The following is a 19,192-nucleotide window of genomic DNA, read 5'->3' as shown; positions in this document are numbered from 1 at the left end:
TGGTTTGGGGGTTTGCTATCACTCCCATCACTTCTAGACACCAGCATTAGTCACTCCTTTCCCAGAGAGGCCCAGTAGGGCTGTGTTTCTTTCTTTTCTTTTTTTTTTTTTTGGTTTTTGGGCCACACCCGGTGATGCTCAGGGGTTACTCCTGGCTGTTTGCTCAGAAATAGCTCCTGGCAGGCACGGGGGACCATATGGGACACCGGGATTCGAACCAACCACCTTTGGTTCTGGATCGGCTGCTTGCAAGGCAAACGCCGCTGTGCTATCTCTCCGGGCCCAGGGCTGTGTTTCTTCTGCAGGGGTGCCCAAAAGAACCAGTGTCCTTCCCTTTTCTGGTTTCTGGAAACTTCCCTTTCTTGAGGATCTGACCTCTCTGCCTCTGATTTTGACCCTTCTGCTCCCTGCCATGATGATTGTTGGATTACTTTGTGCCCTGCTGGATAATCCAATTATTCCCTACATGCTGTTCCTTTATAAGAGTATGGAAAAATCCCTTAGCATGAAAACATGTATTATGTATGTGTGTGTACATGAGCATGCGTGTACACACAGACACTGGAACATCTGTCCTGGACTCTGGCCCTTTCTGCAGCTATGCTGACTGGTCAGTGGGTAGTGGGGAACTCTGAGTGCAGTAGCCCCTGGAGTCTGGAGCCATCTGTTTTGAAGGGACCATGTGGGCATCAACCCTGCCTCCTTTATCTACCTTCACCTGCAGCCTGTGACCCCAGAACATCAGTAAGTGCATTTCCCTTTTTCTCCCTCACCTCTGTACCTTCTACTCCTGACTCCATTACCATTTCCTCCAGGAGGCCTTTCTTGTGCCAAGCCCCATAGTCAAGGGGTGAAGAGAAAACTGTGCACAGGAGCCTGTGGGGGTGGGGTGGGGTCAGGAGCCACATTGGACCTTTTATTTGTTTGGTTTTTGTTCTTGGGCCACACCTGGTGGTGCTCAGGGCTTACTTCTGACTCTGGGCTCAGGAATCCCTCCTGTAGGTCTTGGGGCACTATATGGGGGTGCTGTTGATTGAGCTCAGGTCAGCCTGTGCAAGGAAGGCAAGAGCTCTCCCCACTGTGCTATGGCTCTGGCTCTTGTGAGTCTGGCTGGATCTATGACTGGGTCTGTGGGGGAGGCAATAGCTTCATGTCTGAGCCGTGTGTGGCTCAGGCCCTGTTCCCACAGCATGGCAGACCCAGGCACAGTGGGCAGGCAGTGCTGTGGTCCTAGTGGGTGCCAGTTGATGGGCTGGTACTGAGCCCAGAGTGCTATTAGTCATCACCAGTGCCAGGGCAGAACCCCCAGCCTGCCTGCTTAAAAAAATTGGTGTCTGGGGCCGGGAAGGTGGCGCTAGAGGTAAGGTGTCTGCCTTGCAAGCGCTAGCGTAGGACGGACCTCGGTTCGATCCCCCGGCGTCCCATATGGTCCCCCCAAGCCAGGGGCGATTTCTGAGCGCATAGCCAGGAGTAACCCCTGAGCGTCAAACGGGGTGGCCCAAAAACCAAAAAAAAAAAAAAAAAAAAAATTGGTGTCTAATTGGCATCCCTTCTTCCTCAGTGCTGGTCTTCTGTACCCTTTCCTTTTCTCTATTGTAGTGATAAGTGGGGGGCAATTTTTGTCATGGGGTCCTCTGTGCCCAATGTCACCACTGCGGTGCCTGGACTCCCAGATAGTTGAGCTGGAAGGGGCTGGGGATCAAACTCATGGCCTCACACATGCAAAACAGGAGCTTTTTACCACTGAGCTACCCCCCATGTTTCAACTTTGACCTGGAAGTGGAATTGTGATACTTCCCTTCTCACAGCACCCCAGTGGTTCCCACTCTTCAGCACAGAGCCACCGCCTCAAACCTGCACCTGAGGATTGCAGGATCTGGGGGACCCTGCTCCCCAGTCACTCAAGGCTCCTCGAACCCCACTGTCACTGTGTCCATGTTCTCACCCCCAGAGGCAGCGCAGTGGGGTACACAGACCTTATCAGGTGCACAGGTGGGGTCTGGAGGCCGAGCCCCATCCTTGAGCTTTGCCCTTGGCCCCCCCCCCCAGTAACCAGCTTGCCCACCTGACCCCATTAGGCCAGCACCCCGTGGCTGTCCCAGGTCGGTCGGCCCTCCCCTGACGAATGATGGCGAGCCCGTCCTGTGCCATTAATCCTCCTGTGACCGTGACCTTCCCCCAGGCGGGCACAGTCGCCTGACGGATGGCGCCTGCTCGGTTGGGGGTGTGGGTGCTGGCAAGAGGACAAATTATCCCATGTTGAGCTGCGGGGGGTGGGGTGGGGGTAGGGCCCCGGACCCTCATCCCAAGGGCAGGGCCATGGGTTCTCCCCAGGGCCCCCAAAGTTTCCCAGAAAGGGTTGCCTGTTTCCTGCCTGAAACCTCCAACACAAATAATTTTCAATTTGCCTGAGAGTTTCAATCGTACAATCCAATGTTAAATAATAGATTAGTGGCCTCAGGGAGAGAAACAGGATTTAAGAAGAAGAAATAAATAAAAGGAAAAGTACAATTCAGCACATGGGCATGGGAGCCAGACACAGACGGCCTGTCTCCTCCTGTTCCCCCTCACCCCGGGGCACCCCAGGAGCAGGTTCCAGGTGCTGGCGGGGCCCTGACCAACCCCCACACCCCTGCTCTGAAGAGTTGCAGTCCCGGAAAAACCCATGACAACCCTGGTGACCATCTCTGGCCCAGGCACCCAGCCAGCCCAACGGTCACAGAGAACTGGACACAGATAGCTGTACTGGATGGGTGGGCACAGACAGTGCAGAGTCTGCTAGGTTGGGGTCCCCTTTCCCCTCTGTGAATTCTGTCCCCCCCATCTCCAAGGTCACCAGCTCCTCATGCCTCCACTCTGCCTCCTTGTCTCTCCCCCACTCTCCTAGTCTCCCCCATTTCTAGCCACCCAGCCCTGAGAGACTGTTTTTGTTCCCTTCCTCTCCCACCCCAGGGCTCCAGTTCTGCCCTGGATGATGCAGGGACACTAAGCAGAACCACTAGGCCAAACTGGCAGGGACTGGCCCCTCAATGTCCTCTGAATGTTGGGTGAGCTTGAGCAAGTTGCCTCAGTTCCTTTTCTGGAGTATGAGGAGGAGGCCCTCAGGACTGAGCTAAGCCCAGTTTAGAGCCTTGGCCTTGCTGTGACAAGGTCATGGGTTCAAATCCCACCGGTCACATATGCACCAGGCGTGGCTGCTATGAGCATTCTGGACTCGGCAGCTGGTTTCTGGTCACATAGCAGCCAGGTGTGTGAGCACTGACTGGTGTGATGCTGCTAAAGAGCAGACACGCCACGGCCTAGAACTGCATCCCCTAGCAAGCACATGCGTGGGTGTCACAGCGCCCCCTGGCGAAACCTGCAAGCAAGACTCCACTAAGAGCTCCGGCGAATACTGAGCAAGTAAAGGAGTGAAAACCCCTAAACCTGGAGTAATAGCACAGCGGATGGGCGTTTGCCTTGCACACTGTGACCAGGGATGGATTCGGGTTCGATTCTCAGCATCCCATCTGGTCCCCCAAGCGCTTGCCAGGAGTGATTTCTGAGTACAGAGCAAGGAGTAACCCCTGAAGGCCACCCGGTGTGGCCCCAAAACAAAAAAGCAAAAAAAAAAAAAAAAAAGAAAGAAATGAGAACCCTAATGGGTGTATAGGCACTATGGCCTCAGGTGTGATCCCGTGGTGAGTGCCAGAGCAAGAAGTGTGTGTGTGTGTGTGTGTGTGTGTGTGTGTGTGTGTGTGTGTGTGTGTGAGAGAGAGAGAGAGAGAGAGAGAGAGAGAGAGAGAGAGAGAGAGAGACTGACTCTTGATCAACTCAACACTCATAACAGCAAAGGGATGGACATTAAAACCCAGTGCGGAGTGAAAGTGAAATGATTAAATGATTGTCTGCTGAGCAGTGGCCGGGCTAGAAATTCAAATGAGAGATTCTAGTCCAGACAGACCTGAAACTGAGCTTGAGTGCTGGCTTTGGGCCTGGACAGAAGTTGAGTGGAAGGCCCAAGGAGACAGAGGAACCCCTCATAGATGGTGAGAGCCATGTGCCTGAAGGGGGGACCTAGGGCCCTTGAGGGGCAGACAGGACCCCAAGGCCCAAGGAAAGAGATGCAGGAATGTGTGAAGAGTCAGAGCCACAAGAGAGGGCAGAGGGGCTAATAGTCAGGGCTGGGGTACAAACTCAGGGAGTATGCAAACAAGGGTGCCTGCCAAACTGAGCACGAGGTCTCACTGGAGATCTGGATGAATCTGTGGGAGTGGGACTGGAAGGCAGATGGGGCCAAGAGGAAAGGTGGGGTGGTGTGGGCAGCAGGGGCTGTTCGGATGGTGAGCAGAGGCCGGATAGGAAAGGGTAGGGGAAGTGCAGGGTGACCCTTTGAGAGGGCAGAGATGGATGAGGGGGCAAGAAGTCAGAGAAAGAGAAGAAATGTCACTGTGAGGTTACCAAGGGCTCCCTGGTTCTTTCCATGTAGCAAGAGGCTCAGTGTTAGTTGCATGGTTTTGCGTAGGAGTGATCATGTGAGCTTGTGTGAGACAGGATGTGAGGACATGTGAGTGCATGGAGCATATGTGTGTGTGTGTACATATAAGTGTGTGAAGGGCCGGAGAGATAGCATGGAGGTTTGCCTTGCATGCAGAAGCTCATTGGTTAGAATCCCGGCATCCCATATGGTCCCCTGAGCCTGCCAGGAGCGATTTCTGGGCGTAGAGCCAGGAGGAACCTCTGAGCGCTGCTGGGTGTAACCCAAAAACAAAATAAAACTAACAAACAAAAAAAAGGTGTGTGAGAGAATATATGGAAGCCTGAGGGAGTGTGTGAGTGTGAGAACTTAAATGTGTCACCTGTGGGTGCAAAAGTGTGAGAATATGTGAGTGTAAGTGGATAAGAGTGTGTGAAAGAAAGCATAATGTGTGAGCGTGAGAATATGAGAGGGTTGTGAGTATCTGAGATTGTGTAGGATGTGTGAGTACCAAAGGCGATGGGAGCATGTAGGTAAGAGTGGATATAAGGGTGTGTGGTGCCACACAACTTGCCTGCATCTGAGTGCATGTGTGGGGTTGTTACCTCATGGGAACGTCATGTGTGTTTGCGAGGAAGAGTGTTGTGGCGTTTGTGGGTGTTGGGACTATTTGTGGGTGTTGTGGCTGTAGCCCAAGACAGCCGATGTCATCCTGGGGACGGAGAACCAGCAGGTTGTCTGTGATGGTGAGTGGAGGTATGAGTGGCCTCTTGTTGGGGGCGGTTGAAGGGGTATGTCTTGTTTTTTAGGGAGACAGAAGAGAAATTCAGGGGCCGGGAAGGTGGCGCTAGAGGCAAGGTGTTTGCCTTGCAACCACTAGCGTAAGACAGACCACGGTTCGATCCCCTGGCGTCCCATATGGTCACCCCAAGCCAGGAGCGATTTCTGAGCTCATAGCCAGGAGTAACCCCTGAGCGTCAAACGGGTGTGGCCCAAAAAACCAAAATCAAACAAACAAAAAAACATTTAAGAAAGGGGCCGGGGGGGCCGGGCGGTGGCGCTGGAGGTAAGGTGCCTGCCTTACAAGCGCTAGCCAAGGAACGGACAGCGGTTCGATCCCCCGGCGTCCCATATGGTTCCCCCAAGCCAGGGGCGATTTCTGAGCGCATAGCCAGGAGTAACCCCTGAGCGTCAAACGGGTGTGGCCCAAAAACCAAAAAAAAAAAAAAGAAAGGGGCCGGGGAGGTGGCGCTAGAGGTAAGGTGTCTGCCTTGCAAGTGCTTGCCAAGGAAGGAGCGATTTCTGAGCGCATAGCCAGGAGTAACCCCTGAGCATCAAACGGGTGTGGCCCAGAAACCAACAAAAAAAAAAAAGAGAGAGAGAGAGAAACTCAGGCCTTACTGTGGGTGAGGACGCACTCCAGGAATGGGTGAAATCCAGTGAGACTCCGGGGTTCCCCAAATGATAGAGGACACATGGGTCATCTAAAATTTGTGGATTTGAGATTGACACCCCTGGTCTCACTGTGACTCTGGAAGAGGTGGAGACAGGAGCCTACAGAGCCCGGGATGCTGAGGTCTCCTGCAGCACAAGGATGCACGTCTTGGAGCTGCAAGTGAGGTTTTGCTGCCACCTAATGGCTAGATTGGGGATAGCCAGGTCGCTGTTCAGGAGCAAGGACTTAGCGTCCCCTGGTGGCTAAGTGTTATTTTTGCCAGGGCCTCTAGCTGGCGCAGAAGTGGTCTCCGGGTAAGTCTACCTAGGGAGTGGCACGGGGACCCCATTCGGTCCGGGATGCAAGCCAGGTGGGCTCCCTGGGCCCCAGGAAAGATGCACCTATGAATTCTGACCCTTCCCCTAGTTGTCATACACCTTTGGTTCCCAGGCTTCTGGCCATTTTGCTTCCCTTGACCTGAGAGTTGCAAAAGGCTTCTGGGCAGCTGAGTGAGAGGTCTGAGTGGAGCAGCCCTGTGGTGGGGTTGTCGCTATCAGTGCTAAAATTCCCCCCACTAGCCCTCTGAATTCCCACCTTACTTCATGTTACCAGTGGGTGGGGACCACAGCTCCACCGTAGCCAGATCAGCTGGGGAAAGCCTCTGGGGAGACACCCCTGGGGTTTGTTCCCCACCCAGGAGATCAACTAACAGGTTCTGCTGTTGGGGGCAGTCCTTCTCCTGCTGCACCCCATCATGTGCCTCGGGACAGTGGTGGATAAGGTTCCAGGTTCTCTCTAAGAACTCCCAAGGATTCTGGGGCACATGGGCCTGAGGATGTCCATTCTCAGGGCAGGTGCCCACTGGAAGTCTGGGGCTGGTAGGTTCTCACTGCAGTCCCAGAAGGCTGGACTAGAGGAACAGAAGGCGGATGCATGGGCCGGAGAGGTAGCATGGAGGTAGGGTGTTTGCCTTGCATGCAGAAGAACGGTGGTTCGAATCCCGGCATCCCATATGGTCCCCCGAGCCTGCCAGGAGTGATTTCTGAGTGTAGAGCCAGGAGGAACCCCTGAGCACTGCCGGGTGTGACCCAAAAAGAAGGTGGGTGCTCCTTCTCCATCTGATGGGCCTGCACCACTTCTTGGGGCCCTGAAGCTCCATTCTCTGTAGGACACAAATGTTTCCTCTAAACAGGTGGACAGGCAGCACACAAGGCTCCCAATAGCCAGGCTCACAGGTATTCATATTCACATATTCACATGCTTCCATGCTTCCGTGAAATTTCACTTTTTACACTCACACATGGCTATATTCACATCAACACTTTCACACTGACATATACTTGCCCATACTCACAGACTTAGACAATCATACCCACATGTTCTCTCTCTCTCTCTCTCTCTCTCTCTCTCTCTCTCTCTCTCTCTCTCTCTCTCTCTCTCTCTCTCTCTCTCTCTCTATCTCTCTCACACACACATACCATTGACTCCAAGACCAGAAATTTATAGACAGAATAACCAAATAGGGGCCGGGCGGTGGCGCTGGAGGTAAGGTGCCTGCCTTGCCTGCGCTAGCCTAGGACGGACCGCGGTTCGATCCCCCGGCGTCCCATATGGTCCCCCAAGCCAGGAGTGACCTCTGAGCACATAGCCAGGAGTAACCCCTGAGCGTCACCGGGTGTGGCCCAAAAACCAAAAAAAAAAAAAAAAAAAAGAATAACCAAATAACCAGCACATTCTCTCTCTCTCCACTCACTCACTCTCTCTCACTCTCTCTCCTCTCTCTCTCTCTCTCTCTCTCTCTCTCTCTCTCTCTCTCTCTCTCTCTCTCTCTCTCTCTCTCTCTCTCATGCACACATACATACTCACAGTCATGGTCTTTTGTTGCCCCATGGCAGAGTGGGCCTCAGTCTGGGATGAGGGGTGTAGTAGATAAGTTTGGTGTCTCTAGATTCAGTTTGAGGGTCACTGTCTGACCCCTTGTTCTTGAGTATCTCCTTGGAGAGACTCCAGGGGTAAGCCCTGGGAGTCCAGTCTGGTTGTCTCTGACCTCACAGCACACACTATCATAATATGTCAGATCCCTGCTGTGCCCATGGTTACAGATCCCTGCAGGCTTCAGAAAAGCCAGCGATCCTACATCCAGTTTTGCAAATGCCTCATCCACTCCCCACTCTCATGGGAGCATTCCTCACTGTCCCTCCCCAGGCCTTCCTGCCTCCACTCTCTGACTGCCTTGCCTGGCATGGCCTGCCACTCTGGCTCTTGGGTACCCCCTAGTGTCCTGTGAGAGAATTAGGCCCCCCAGCTTGTTACACTCCCCCCCCCCTTTCTTCTGGGGGAACCAACCCAGGAGGCCTTCTTGCGTGGGTGAACCCAGCCCCAATGTCCAAAGTATAGACAGGGGCAGGGTGGGGAGCCCTGGAGATATGAGTCAGCCCTGCTTGTTGTTGGGGACCAGTGATGCCTCTCCTGGGACCTGCGGCACTGTCCATAGCAAGAGGAGGAGCAAAGGGAGCAGGAACACAGAGGAAGGAGCACAGGGAATAGGGGCACGGGGAGCATAGAGCAGGAGTCCAGGGGAAAGATGCTTGGGGGGCACATAGAGGAGCGCCGGAAAGTCTGAGGTTAGACAAGAGCCCTAAGCAGACATGGTGACAGAGACCCTAGCAGGCAGGAACAGAATAGTGCCCAGATTCAACCAAACTTCCCAGGAGGCCTTGGAAGCATGAACCTTGGAGCACTGTCCCCACATGTTGGGGCCATTTCTTCTGCAGCTCCTCCCTAAGCTGCCTAGTGTGGGTGTATGTAGGGCCACAGCTCTCTGAGGTTGTGCACCCCTTGTATGCAAAGGGACCTGAGGGTGGGGTCTGTGACCCAACCCCGCCCAGCCCAGAAGCTGAGAGGACAGGCCAGGAAGCCCCACTTCATGGACACTCATTTATGGCACCTCAAAAGGCTTCAGAAGTCCCTGGGCCAGCCCTGGGGGTCAGCCATGGGCCCGAGGATATCCATTCTCAGAACAGATGCCCCCCAGAAATCTGGGATGATGGGTTCTCACTGCAACCCAGAAAAGCCCAGAAAAGCAGGGAAGGGGCCGGAGAGATAGCACGCGGCGTTTGCCTTGCAAGCAGCCGATTCAGGACCAAAGGTGGTTGGTTCAAATCCTGGTGTCCCATATGGTCCCCCGTGCCTGCCAGGAGCTATTTCTGAGCAGACAGCCAGGAATAACCCCTGAGCATCGCAGGGTGTGACCCAAAAACAAAAACAAAAAAAAAAAAGAAAGAAAAAGAAAAGCAGGGAAGGACAGAGGGGAAGTGCTCCTTCTCCATCTGATGTGTCTGCACCCCTTCTTGGGCCCCTGAAGCCCCATTCCCTGCAGAACACACCTACAAATGTTCCATCTGGATGGGGAGGTAAGGAAGGGAGGCGGAGCCATCGGCCTCTGGGATGAGTCCAGGTCACCCCACTGAGCCCCAGCATGGGAGGCTGCCTCCCGTGCCTCTCCCATCACACCCACTGCAGAAGGCGGCGCCCTGCACTGTTCAGACAGGCCTGGAGACCCTGTGCTTTATTTGGAACCTCTCCGCTGCACCCTAGAAAAGCTGCAAACTGCGGGGTTTGGTACAAGGCAAAGGCAAAGGGACTGTGGAGGGACCCTTATCATGGGGACCCCGAGGCCGTTCTTGGGGCTTCAGGCTTCCCGGGGCCACCTTGATTCTTGGCAAAGCTGGGTGGGGGCCCTGGGCCTCTTGGGGTCCTGGGGGTTTTCGGTTCATCACTCCCCCTCCTCCCTCAGGATGGAAGGTGAGTCTGATAACTTGGCCAGAGACAGGCCTCCCCCCCTGCCACCCCTCAATACAAGTCGTCAAAGGGTTTAGAGTAGTTGAACATGAGATAGTCCATGTAGTAAAAGTCGTAGGCGTGTTGCCGCTGCAGCGCCGACAGTTGCGAGAAGTAGCCACGCGCAATGGGCGCGGTGGTGCGGGCCTCCTGGGAATGCCGGTCCTTGAAGCGTGGGAAGGTGAGGTTCTGGGGCGCACGGATGAGGCGCAGGAAGAAGTTGGCATCGTCCTCCATGCTCTCGAACTTGCCCACGAAGTCGTAGTCGATGAGGCAGGGGCTGCAGAGCCGGCCCACATGGTCCCAGTGGATGTCCATGCCCACGGGCTGGTGCACATCCAGCAGATATTGCATGAACTCGGGGAAGCGAACCCCCTCGCCGGTGCGCAAGGCCTCCCGCGACGCGTTGGCACGGTAGCGTGCTAGGATGGCCTTGCCGAAGACGGGGTGGTAGTAGCTGTTGGGGTGCTCGAATTTGTCGCGGAAGGCGGACACCAGCCGCTCGAAGGGCTCCCGGACGAAGAGCATCTTGGTGTAGGTGCTGAGTCGGTGCAGGATGCCATGACGGCTGAAGGTGTCCAGGCGACGCAATGCGCCGCCGTAGTGCACCGTGTCATGCGGGATGTCTGCAGTGGACGAGGCCAGCCCGGCCAGCACCATGAGGACCCGCTTCCAGTTGGAGCAGCCGGCCTTGGGCACCTCGCAGTACAACACTCGGTGACGGTCCTCCACGAAAATGCGGGACACGTGGCGGGGTGTGATGGCCCGCAGGCTGCTGCGCGCTCGGTACCTGGCGCAGGCCTCCCGCATCAGTCTTTTGCGCTCTTGCTGCCTGTGCTGCTGGCTGGCCCAGGCGTCCGCGGGGACCCTGCTCCCTGGCCAGGCCAACGAGCCTGCAGAGTTATTATTGGCCACCAGTGTTTTCATGAGGCGCTGCTGCCGAGGGCTCAGGTGAGCTCCCGGGCCAAGGACTGGAGGGGGCTCAGGCCCCTGCAGGTGGCGGCCCCCCAGAGTCTCCCGGCCCGACATGTTTGGGGAGAGTTTCTCTGAGGGTCTTCTCAAGTCTCCATCTTGGGCACTTCCTGGTGGGGGTTCCTGAGATAATGAGAGATGCAGTTAGAGGGTGATCAGGGGCATCAGGACAGAGAGAGAGAGAGAGAGAGAGAGAGAGAGAGAGAGACAGACAGACAGACAGACAGACAGACAGACAGACAGACAGAGACAGCAAGAAAGACAAAGAGAGGGGCCGGGAAGGTGGCGCTAGAGGTAAGGTGTCTACCTTGCAAGCGCTAGCATAGGACGGACCACGGTTCGATCCCCCGGCGTCCCATATGGTCCCCCCAAGCCAGGGGCGATTTCTGAACGCATAACCAGGAGTAACCCCTGAGCGTCAAATGGGTATGGCCCAAAAACAAAAACAACAACAACAATAAAAAAAGAAAGACAGAGAAAGACAGAGAGAAAGACAAAGAGAGAAACAAAGAGAGAGAAGGAGGACAGACCATGTTCAGAGCCAGAGTTCCCGCATTCCCTAAGGGCCATTGGTTTGTTTATCTAATTATTTGGGGTCCACACCTGGCGATGTTTAGGGCTTACTCCTGGCTCTGTAATCGAGAATTAATCTTGGTGGGTTCAGGGGACCATATGGGATGCTGGGACTTGAACCTGGGTCAGCCCATGCAAAGCAAATACCTTCCCCGTCTATCTCTCTGGCCCAGGTTCTGGAGAAATAGAACGGGACTGATGTCACTTGCCCTGAATGTGGCAACTTCCGCTGACCCATTTGATCCCTGGCATTGTACATGGTCCCCCTGAGCATTGTGTGGGTGGCTGAAAAATAGTTTGATGCTGTTAGGTGTATATTATAGTCCTGCTTCTGTATTCACCTTTTCTCAAGCTGAGTGTCCCACTAGCCACCAGATGGCGCAAACCTCCCAGGAACCGCAGCAAGCTGGGGTTTGATTTGCCCAGATCTGAGCATCTCAGTCCCTGTTCAAGGGAAAGGCAAATCCAGGAACCACAGCCCAGCCTGGTTCAAGGGCTGCTGGGAAGATCCCACCATAATTTATCCCCCCCACTCGCCCCACCCCGGGGATTCTGTGCAAGCCGAACACTTCCCTCTGGGCATCACCTGCTCTAGGTTCAGAACTCACCTGGGGCGGTTGCTGTGGCCGCAAGCTGAACTTCAGTCCTGGAAAGCAAATCGGACAGCGTTAGTAGCAGAAGTTCCATGGGGACTGAAATTTCCTGGCAGGGCTCTGGGGAAAGACAGCAGGGGGTGTGGGAGGAGAGGACCTGGTACCATTCAGGCATACCCCAAGGTAAGTGGAGGTGTACTAGAGATCCTATTTGTTCCTACTTTTGGAATCACAGCTCCACCACGGGAAAGCTGTCCATCCCTCTCCAGAACCTCGAGGATGTGACTTTCCGGCATGCTCCTTCTCCAGTGGCCCCAGGGAAGTCCTTCAGTCAGTGTCTCTACTTCTTGGTGTGGCCATTGCTGCCAGGCCAGATCAGAGCTCAAGGGCCGCTGACTGCTCATCTATTCTCCCTTCCACAGTGCAGGACAGAGCTGGGCATGAATGAATTCCCAATAGGCATAGCCCCTCCCCCAAGAGGGCACCCAAACAGGCCACCCGAGGAGGGCTTCAGGCTATTGGTCAGGGACCAGGCACATGCCTAGCACGCAAAAGAGCCTGGCCCAGTCCCTGGCAGCAGCAGCTCTGGGGTGGTCCCGAGCACTGCCAGGGGTACAAGGGTTGTCCCTTGGGCTTGTCTCTGCTTTCCCTGGACTGGTCTCACCCTGGGCCTCTCTCTGGAGTGCAGAGGTTTGCTCTGAAGAGTGACCACAAGCCATGCCATAGTTGGAGGTGACCCCTCTCCTTCTCATGCTCAAATCTGCAGTTGGAGTGCTGGTGTCCTATCTGTACTGTCCACATAGGGATGACTGGAGGTCCAGCATGTGTGCTCTGCTACAGTCCAGTAGCTGTGCCCAGCTGGCAGAGGGCTTGGGGACACTGCCAATATCTCTGCAAGGCATTTCTCTGATGATGGCTACAGTGACCACTGTGACACTTTGTGGGCTTCCTCTGCCCCCACCTACAGCCTCTGGGTATGCCTTCCATATTGGCAGTAATTCCCTAACTGTAATCTGGTTGCCCTGCCCTGGGCAAGGGGCAGTGGAACCTCTTCCTGGGCACTGTCAAGGCTGCCTGTATGTGCTTGTGGGTGAGCTAGGAAACAACTTCCACCAGCAAACAGGTTGGGCCCATACAGGTGGGTGAGCACCTTAAATCTTTGAGAACAGGACCCCATTATCAGGGCCCTCCCCGTCTCCCTCATCCTGTGCCGGTTGTCTCTCTACCTGTTGTCCCTCAAACTGTCTTTCCTTAATCATTTTCTGCTGGCAGCGGATGGTCAACTCTCCCCACCTCAGCGTCTGCTCTGCCTGATCCTGCCAGCCGGGATGGGGGCAACCAGCTTATCCATGAACCTTATTGTAGCTCATGGCCAGCTTTGCTCATGGGGTCCCTTTAAGGCCAGTGGTCATGGGCCCCTTCTCATGGACAGCTGTGCTTACAGGACTCCACTCACAGCCAGCTGTGTGTCCAGGCCCACTGTGTGTCAGTTTTCGGCACTGTCCCATCATCCCATGTGGCCACTTGCAGAAACATCTGGGTGGAGAAGTTCCTGGAGGGCCCCTTGCAGGGTCCTGCCTCAACCTTCCCATGGAGGAAGCTGCTTTTCCTCTGAGCCCAGCCCTGTCACTAGGCAAGTGGCAGCCATGAGCCTGGGCACCTGCAGGCAGGCATGAGTTCCTCCACACTCTCCAGGCTGCAGAACCCTGGACAGCAATGCAAGTCCCAGGCAAGGGCAGTGGGAAGAACCCAGCAGTTTGGAGCTTAGAGGAGGGGCCCAGCCCCCCCAAGAAAACACATAAATCTTGACAGGAACAGCCCCACCCAGCAGCCCACATGGGTTGCTCCACCCCTGTGTAGCTTCCTCCTGCTTGGATGGAGGATTCCAAGGTCACAGGCACAGGCTGCCTCCCTGGGCAAGCTACAGTCACGAGCTATGGTCCCCTGCTCTCCCATAATGGGGCCCATCGATAAGGTGTGCCTGCCCTGCACGGTACGAAGTCAACAGTCACTTTCTCTTCTGGACAGATGACATTCGCCAGCAGCGCGATTGCTGCAATCCGAGGCGAGTGAGCGCGGGGACAGGAAACGAGGCATGAGTTATGGGCACTGCCAGGCGCGCTCCACGCTGTGAACTCTTCATTGGCGTATCTGGGCTTCTGGGTGTGTGGCTCAGATGCTGCCTGGCTCCCTGAGAGAAAGGTGCAGAGGAGGAGATAGAGAGGCCTGGGGTGCCAGGATGAAGTGGACACACTTGATGGGCAGAACTAGGGAGGGGACTTGACTGGCACATGGGGGCGTCTTTGATTCCAAATCAAAGGCTCTAGTTTCAAAGCCCAGATAAGATGGGGTCAGAGACCAGCCCTTTGGGCAGGCTGTGTAGATCAGCTCCACAGGCTTCAATCACCAAGGCAGGTGGAAATTGGTTCAGAAGCCAGGGGCCTGGCTGGCCTCTGCCAACCTGCCCTGCCCCCAGGTCAGTCCCAGAGCAGGAGAGCCCAGTGCAGGATCAGATGGGCAGGGTCGGTTGTGGATAGGCAGGGCTATCTGTGGGGGGTGAGATGCATAGCTGAATACAGGAGAGGGTGGCGTGTGTCCGAATCCCACAAAAACCCTGACCCAGGCCCTATGCCTAGATCGGCCCTAGCTGAGCCCAAGTGCCAAAGTGCTAAGCAAGCCCACTCATTCATACTGCCTACTGGCATGTCCACTGACACTGCCCCCAGGCCAGCAGATGCCCAGCGATTTCACACCAGCCTGAGCTTGGCCAAGCCCAACCCTGCCCCTCTCCGCTGCCTCAGCAAGTGCAGTTCTAGGTCCAGATTTGGTCTTGCTGGGATAGGAAGGTTTGGCTATGCTGCTGCTGGAGTGATGGTGTTTGTCCAAGCAGTGGGCAGACCCCCACTCCATATATGGTCAGTCAGCATATGAGATCTACAGGGGGCTGTGTCTGCAGACCCCCTTCATTAAATCACTGTGGGATGCAACTACAAAGTTGTTGAGAGCTGAGTTTCAGATGTGTGTCTAGAGGGTGCCCTTCCTTGCCCTGTCCCACATGTTCCTCAGCTTGTGGCCACCATGGTCAATGTCAGCTTGGCCCACAGGGTCCTTCTCCCCAAGTCTGTCCTGGCATGGCTCAGTCATGCTGACCCCAGACCCTGCCCCTGCAGATACCCCAGAATCTTCAGGGGACATAGGAGTTTCACTCTAGGAGTCTCATGTCCCGACAATCACAGCATCAGTCACCCCAGGAGTTGGCCAGAAGGTGCATGTCCAGATGTAGGCATGGACAGAAGGGGCAGCATCTCTCTGGGCGTGTGCCCTCTTGGCCTCCTGCTGTTCACTGAGCATAGTTTTCTGACGCAGGTGAGACACAAATCCACATCCCTACACATTCACAGAGGGGCAGCTGGGCCTCACTATGGGGGTCCTGCATCAGGGCCTCACAGTCTCATTTGTTTGCAGGAAAATAGTAGGAGCCTGGATGCCAGGCTACCTTGAAGCACAGCTCTGGGGCCAGTTAAATCACAGCAAGACAGGGGTGCATGGTCCTGGGACGAGGTTTCACCCACAGAGATCTTTGGCTCAGTCCAGATCCAGGGCTTCTTCTTTTCCTTACCCCCAAAATTTACAGTTGGAGTTTTTATTTATTTTTTTGGGGGGGGCCACACCCAGTGACTCTCAGGGGTCACTCCTGGGTATGCATTCAGAAATCTCTCCTGGCTCAGGGGATCATAGGGGATGCCAATGATTAAATTCAGGTCTGTCCCTGGGCAGCCGTGTGCAAAGCAAACACCCCACCACTGTGCTATCACTCCAGCCCCCAGATTGGAGCTTTTAAAATGGGGTCCAGGCTGAAAAGAGAGAGCAAGAGCTTATCCTAGTGCCTTGTGGTCTGTGCAATGGACGATGACCAGTTTGCAGGGGCACAGACATGCCAGTGAGTTTGGTGTAGGATATGAAGCTGCCAATTCTGTCTGTTCTCATCCCCGGACACCCCCTCATCTTCCTGGGTGCTGTGAGGGCCCCTTTGCAGGGAGGGGAGCCGGAACCTTCAGTCTCGGGCTGCTGGGTACCTGACAGCGCATGCAGGAATGCTTCCCGCTTTGTTTAGTAATTCTGTTCTCTCACTGCAGGATTAGGATCGGCAGTTCTCGGAGCGGTTCCCTCCTGTCAGCTCAGCCTCGGTGGTGAATTCCCCCAGAGCTGCCGCCTGTCAGCCAATCCGCCACTTAGTGGACAGCAAACCCACAGCCGCGAGGCCCCTCGACTATGGCCCAGCTCAAGTCACTAGGACAGCCGCCGGTCAGTGCCAGAGCCAAGTGCTCTGCTGTGTGCCGGAGTGCCCCCAGACTGGTTACTGCTCCCCTCTGGCAGGGGAGAAATACAGAACTGGCAGTGTGCAGCACAACCATATGCATGGTGTCCCCGGGGCTGTGCCCACTTGGACTATTGGCAGCAGTGGGTGGTGGCACAAGCATTCTGCCATCAGGACAAGAGCCCAGGTGACCAGCACTAAGTCACCATGCTGAGATCTTCATGGGGCAGAGAGTGCATGTTTTCAACGGAGGAGGATATGATGGGGAGGGGACACTTTGCCAGAGATTGGCCACACTGAGCCCCAGATGGTAGATTTGGAAATGCAGATAATCTTTTTGAGAAACAGAATGCTCCTCCTGCCGACACTGAACCTGCCCCCATCTGGGAGGCATAGACCCCTCGCAAAGTCTGCATACTGACCTTAACACACCAGGCCACCCCAGTCTCTGGAAGACTAGGGCACCTTCCCCTCCCCCACCAGCTCCAAACATAGGCTTTGCAGACACTAATACTGTCAAACAACCCATAATTCTCATCTGGCTTGGGGTCTCGGGTATGCCCTAATCTTCTAGGCAGGCCCCCAGAACCTCCTTCGAAAAGCAACATTTGGGGGAAGGTTTGCCGGGTTCCCTGAATGCCAGCACCTCCCCCAAAAGCAACTGAGCCAGGAACTGAGTCCCCCCTGCCCGAGCATCTCAAGTAGGATGCAGACCAAGTAAAGGACCTTCCTAGGGCTTCTCCCATTTGCTGCTTTGAAGTTCCATTTCAGCTGTTCAGCAAAGGTGAGGGGTCAAGGTCACTCACAGGCAATCTCAGAGCCCTCTCAGCATCCCTGGTGACCAGGGGAACCCTTTGTATTATTTATTGCAACAAACTAAAACAGACTTTTCCTTTCCTGTCAATGTGCAGGGAGATGAGGGCTGCTGTGAAGACATATGTGTGTGAGTATACATGAGTATACATGTGTATGTATGCCTATGTACACACATGTACATTGCAAAAACATGTGTGTATGTGTGTGTATGTGTGTGCACGTGGCTGTGTGGTATGGGCAGAGGCCACCCTAGAATGAATGATTCTCTCCCTGGCTGAGGGTGGTTCTGCCCACCGAGGCTTCTGCAGGATTAAACGTCGTTTCTTCTAATGGCTTGATTTATGTCTGGAGGCTTTACTGCTCCAAACAAAATATTGTGATGACAGCAATAAATCACGCTGGGAATGTGGACGGCAGTGGCGAGCATGTTTCTGTTTGTCAGGGGGCCGCGGTGGAACAGCACTGTGGACAGCGAATGCTAGCTGAGTGGTGTGGCATGATGTTCCGGACAGGGCTGGGCAAGAGCTCGGGGTAGCAGTGTCAAGAGCCTGAGCATGTCAGCTCCATCCCCAGTGGAGAGGACAGCTCTGCAGCCTGGGTTGACTTCCTTCCCATGCTCAGGGCAGCTTCTGAATCACGATGGGGCACTTCTGGTCAGTGCCTGTCCCAGGAATTGTGGTTCTGAAGAACTGAGCTCAGAGGAACAAGGCCCCTTGGGGTGCAGGCAGGTCCCAAGCTGGAAATCTCAGGCGCTGGAAGAGCAACCCCTGCAGAGATCACTTGAGGCTCTGCAGTCTTGGCATTCCCACTCTGTCCTTTGCTGACTACTGCCAGAGATGCCACCAACCTCTCTGTGTGGGGTGGAGCTGCCCCGTGAGGTGGGTGGCTGGAGGCACGTCCAGCAGCCCCACTAGCCCCATCAGGTCCAAGAGTTTGTACTCTGCATGGGAAAGTCTTGGTCCCTATTAGAAGGTGGAGGCCTGAGGAGGCAGGACTGGGGCAGGTGGGGGCAGGTCTGTTCTGGGACAAGTGCCCCATTTTTCTCACAGGCAGCTTTGGGACACCCTCTTGGGTAGTTCAGAGGGATGTGTTCTCAGAGAGCCCCAGGTGCAGCAGTCAGGCTGGAGAGGCAGCACAGGGTCACAGGCCAAGGATGGAGCCATTTGGGGTTTAGTGGGGAGGAGTAGGATGGAGGCTCATGCACATTGAGTGCCCCATGTAGTGTTTGGTATGCAGGTGATGAAGTGATACTCTTGGTGGCAGCTTAATGGCAACTGGGATGGTGATAGTGGATAGAATGAGGTAGAATGAGTGTGTGTGAGTGTGTGTGTGTGTTGATTGGTGGGTTGGTGATGGTAGATAGTAGTGGATGGTAGTGGGTGGTAGTAGATGATGGGTAATGGGGGGCTGATAGACAATAATGCACAGTGGGGGTGGTGGATGGTAGTGGATGGTGGTGGATAGTGGTGAATGGTGGAAGATGAGGGATGATAAATGGTACAGAATGGTGGATGGTAGTGGTTGGTGGGGGATGGCTCATGACAATGATTGGTGGGTAAGTGATAGGAGATGGTAGCGAATGGAGTTGGGAGGTGGCATGCATGATGGGTCAGTGGGTAGCTGTGTAGAGATGGTTCAAGGTCCAGAGAAAAGGAGCTGACATGAGAGTGAGGCAAAGGTTTTTTGGGTGGTTCCCTACAGGGTCCGGGATCTGGTCCAGCTGCAGGCATACTCCTAATAGCTCCTGTCCAGAGGAGCAGCAGCCAATTTGCCCCTCTGACAAGGCCACAGAAGCTTGGACCTCCCTGTTATAGGCCTCCATGATGCCCAGGAGGGGACGGGTGGCCATAGTGGCAGCAGAGTGAAGGCCGCAGGCATCTCCGGCTCCAGGGGTAAAGCTGCCTCTGCCGGAAGCAAGGGCATGAGAAGAAACGCTGTTTGTTTTAAAAACCTGCACATTTTGATAATGAAACCTTTAGAACACAGAATACAGAAAGCTTTCTAATTCCAGGCAGATAAGGAATAATGGTAACGTATTTCAACTTCAGAAGCAAGAAATAACCTTTTATCACCTAATTTAAGAACGTTCTGGGAAAATATGTTCGGAGAATGTAAAATGTTATTTCAAGGATAAAATATGCCGTCTTGGGTGGCAAGGGTTTTAATTGCCAGCATCAGAGTCCAAACAC

The 19,192-nt window shown here is 54.7% G+C and overlaps 1 protein-coding gene across 1 annotated transcript in view; it reads right to left on the bottom strand.

The window, feature by feature from the left end:
• Positions 1-9,446: 9,446 nt before the first annotated feature.
• Positions 9,447-19,192, bottom strand: part of CHST8 (carbohydrate sulfotransferase 8) — a gene marked incomplete at its 5' end in the record, with an annotated part of 51,452 nt that continues 41,706 nt past the window's right edge. Inside the window, 2 exons of the mRNA XM_049787448.1 lie at positions 9,447-10,826; positions 11,885-11,922. Coding sequence (XP_049643405.1) covers positions 9,744-10,826; positions 11,885-11,922 — 1,121 coding nt within the window. The remainder of the gene's footprint in view (positions 10,827-11,884; positions 11,923-19,192) is intronic.

Source organism: Suncus etruscus, chromosome 14, assembly GCF_024139225.1.
Source record: "Suncus etruscus isolate mSunEtr1 chromosome 14, mSunEtr1.pri.cur, whole genome shotgun sequence".
Taxonomy (NCBI): Eukaryota; Metazoa; Chordata; class Mammalia; order Eulipotyphla; family Soricidae; genus Suncus; species Suncus etruscus.
Note: the sequence above shows the minus strand (reverse complement) of the source record. Positions and strands in the feature narration are given on the sequence as shown.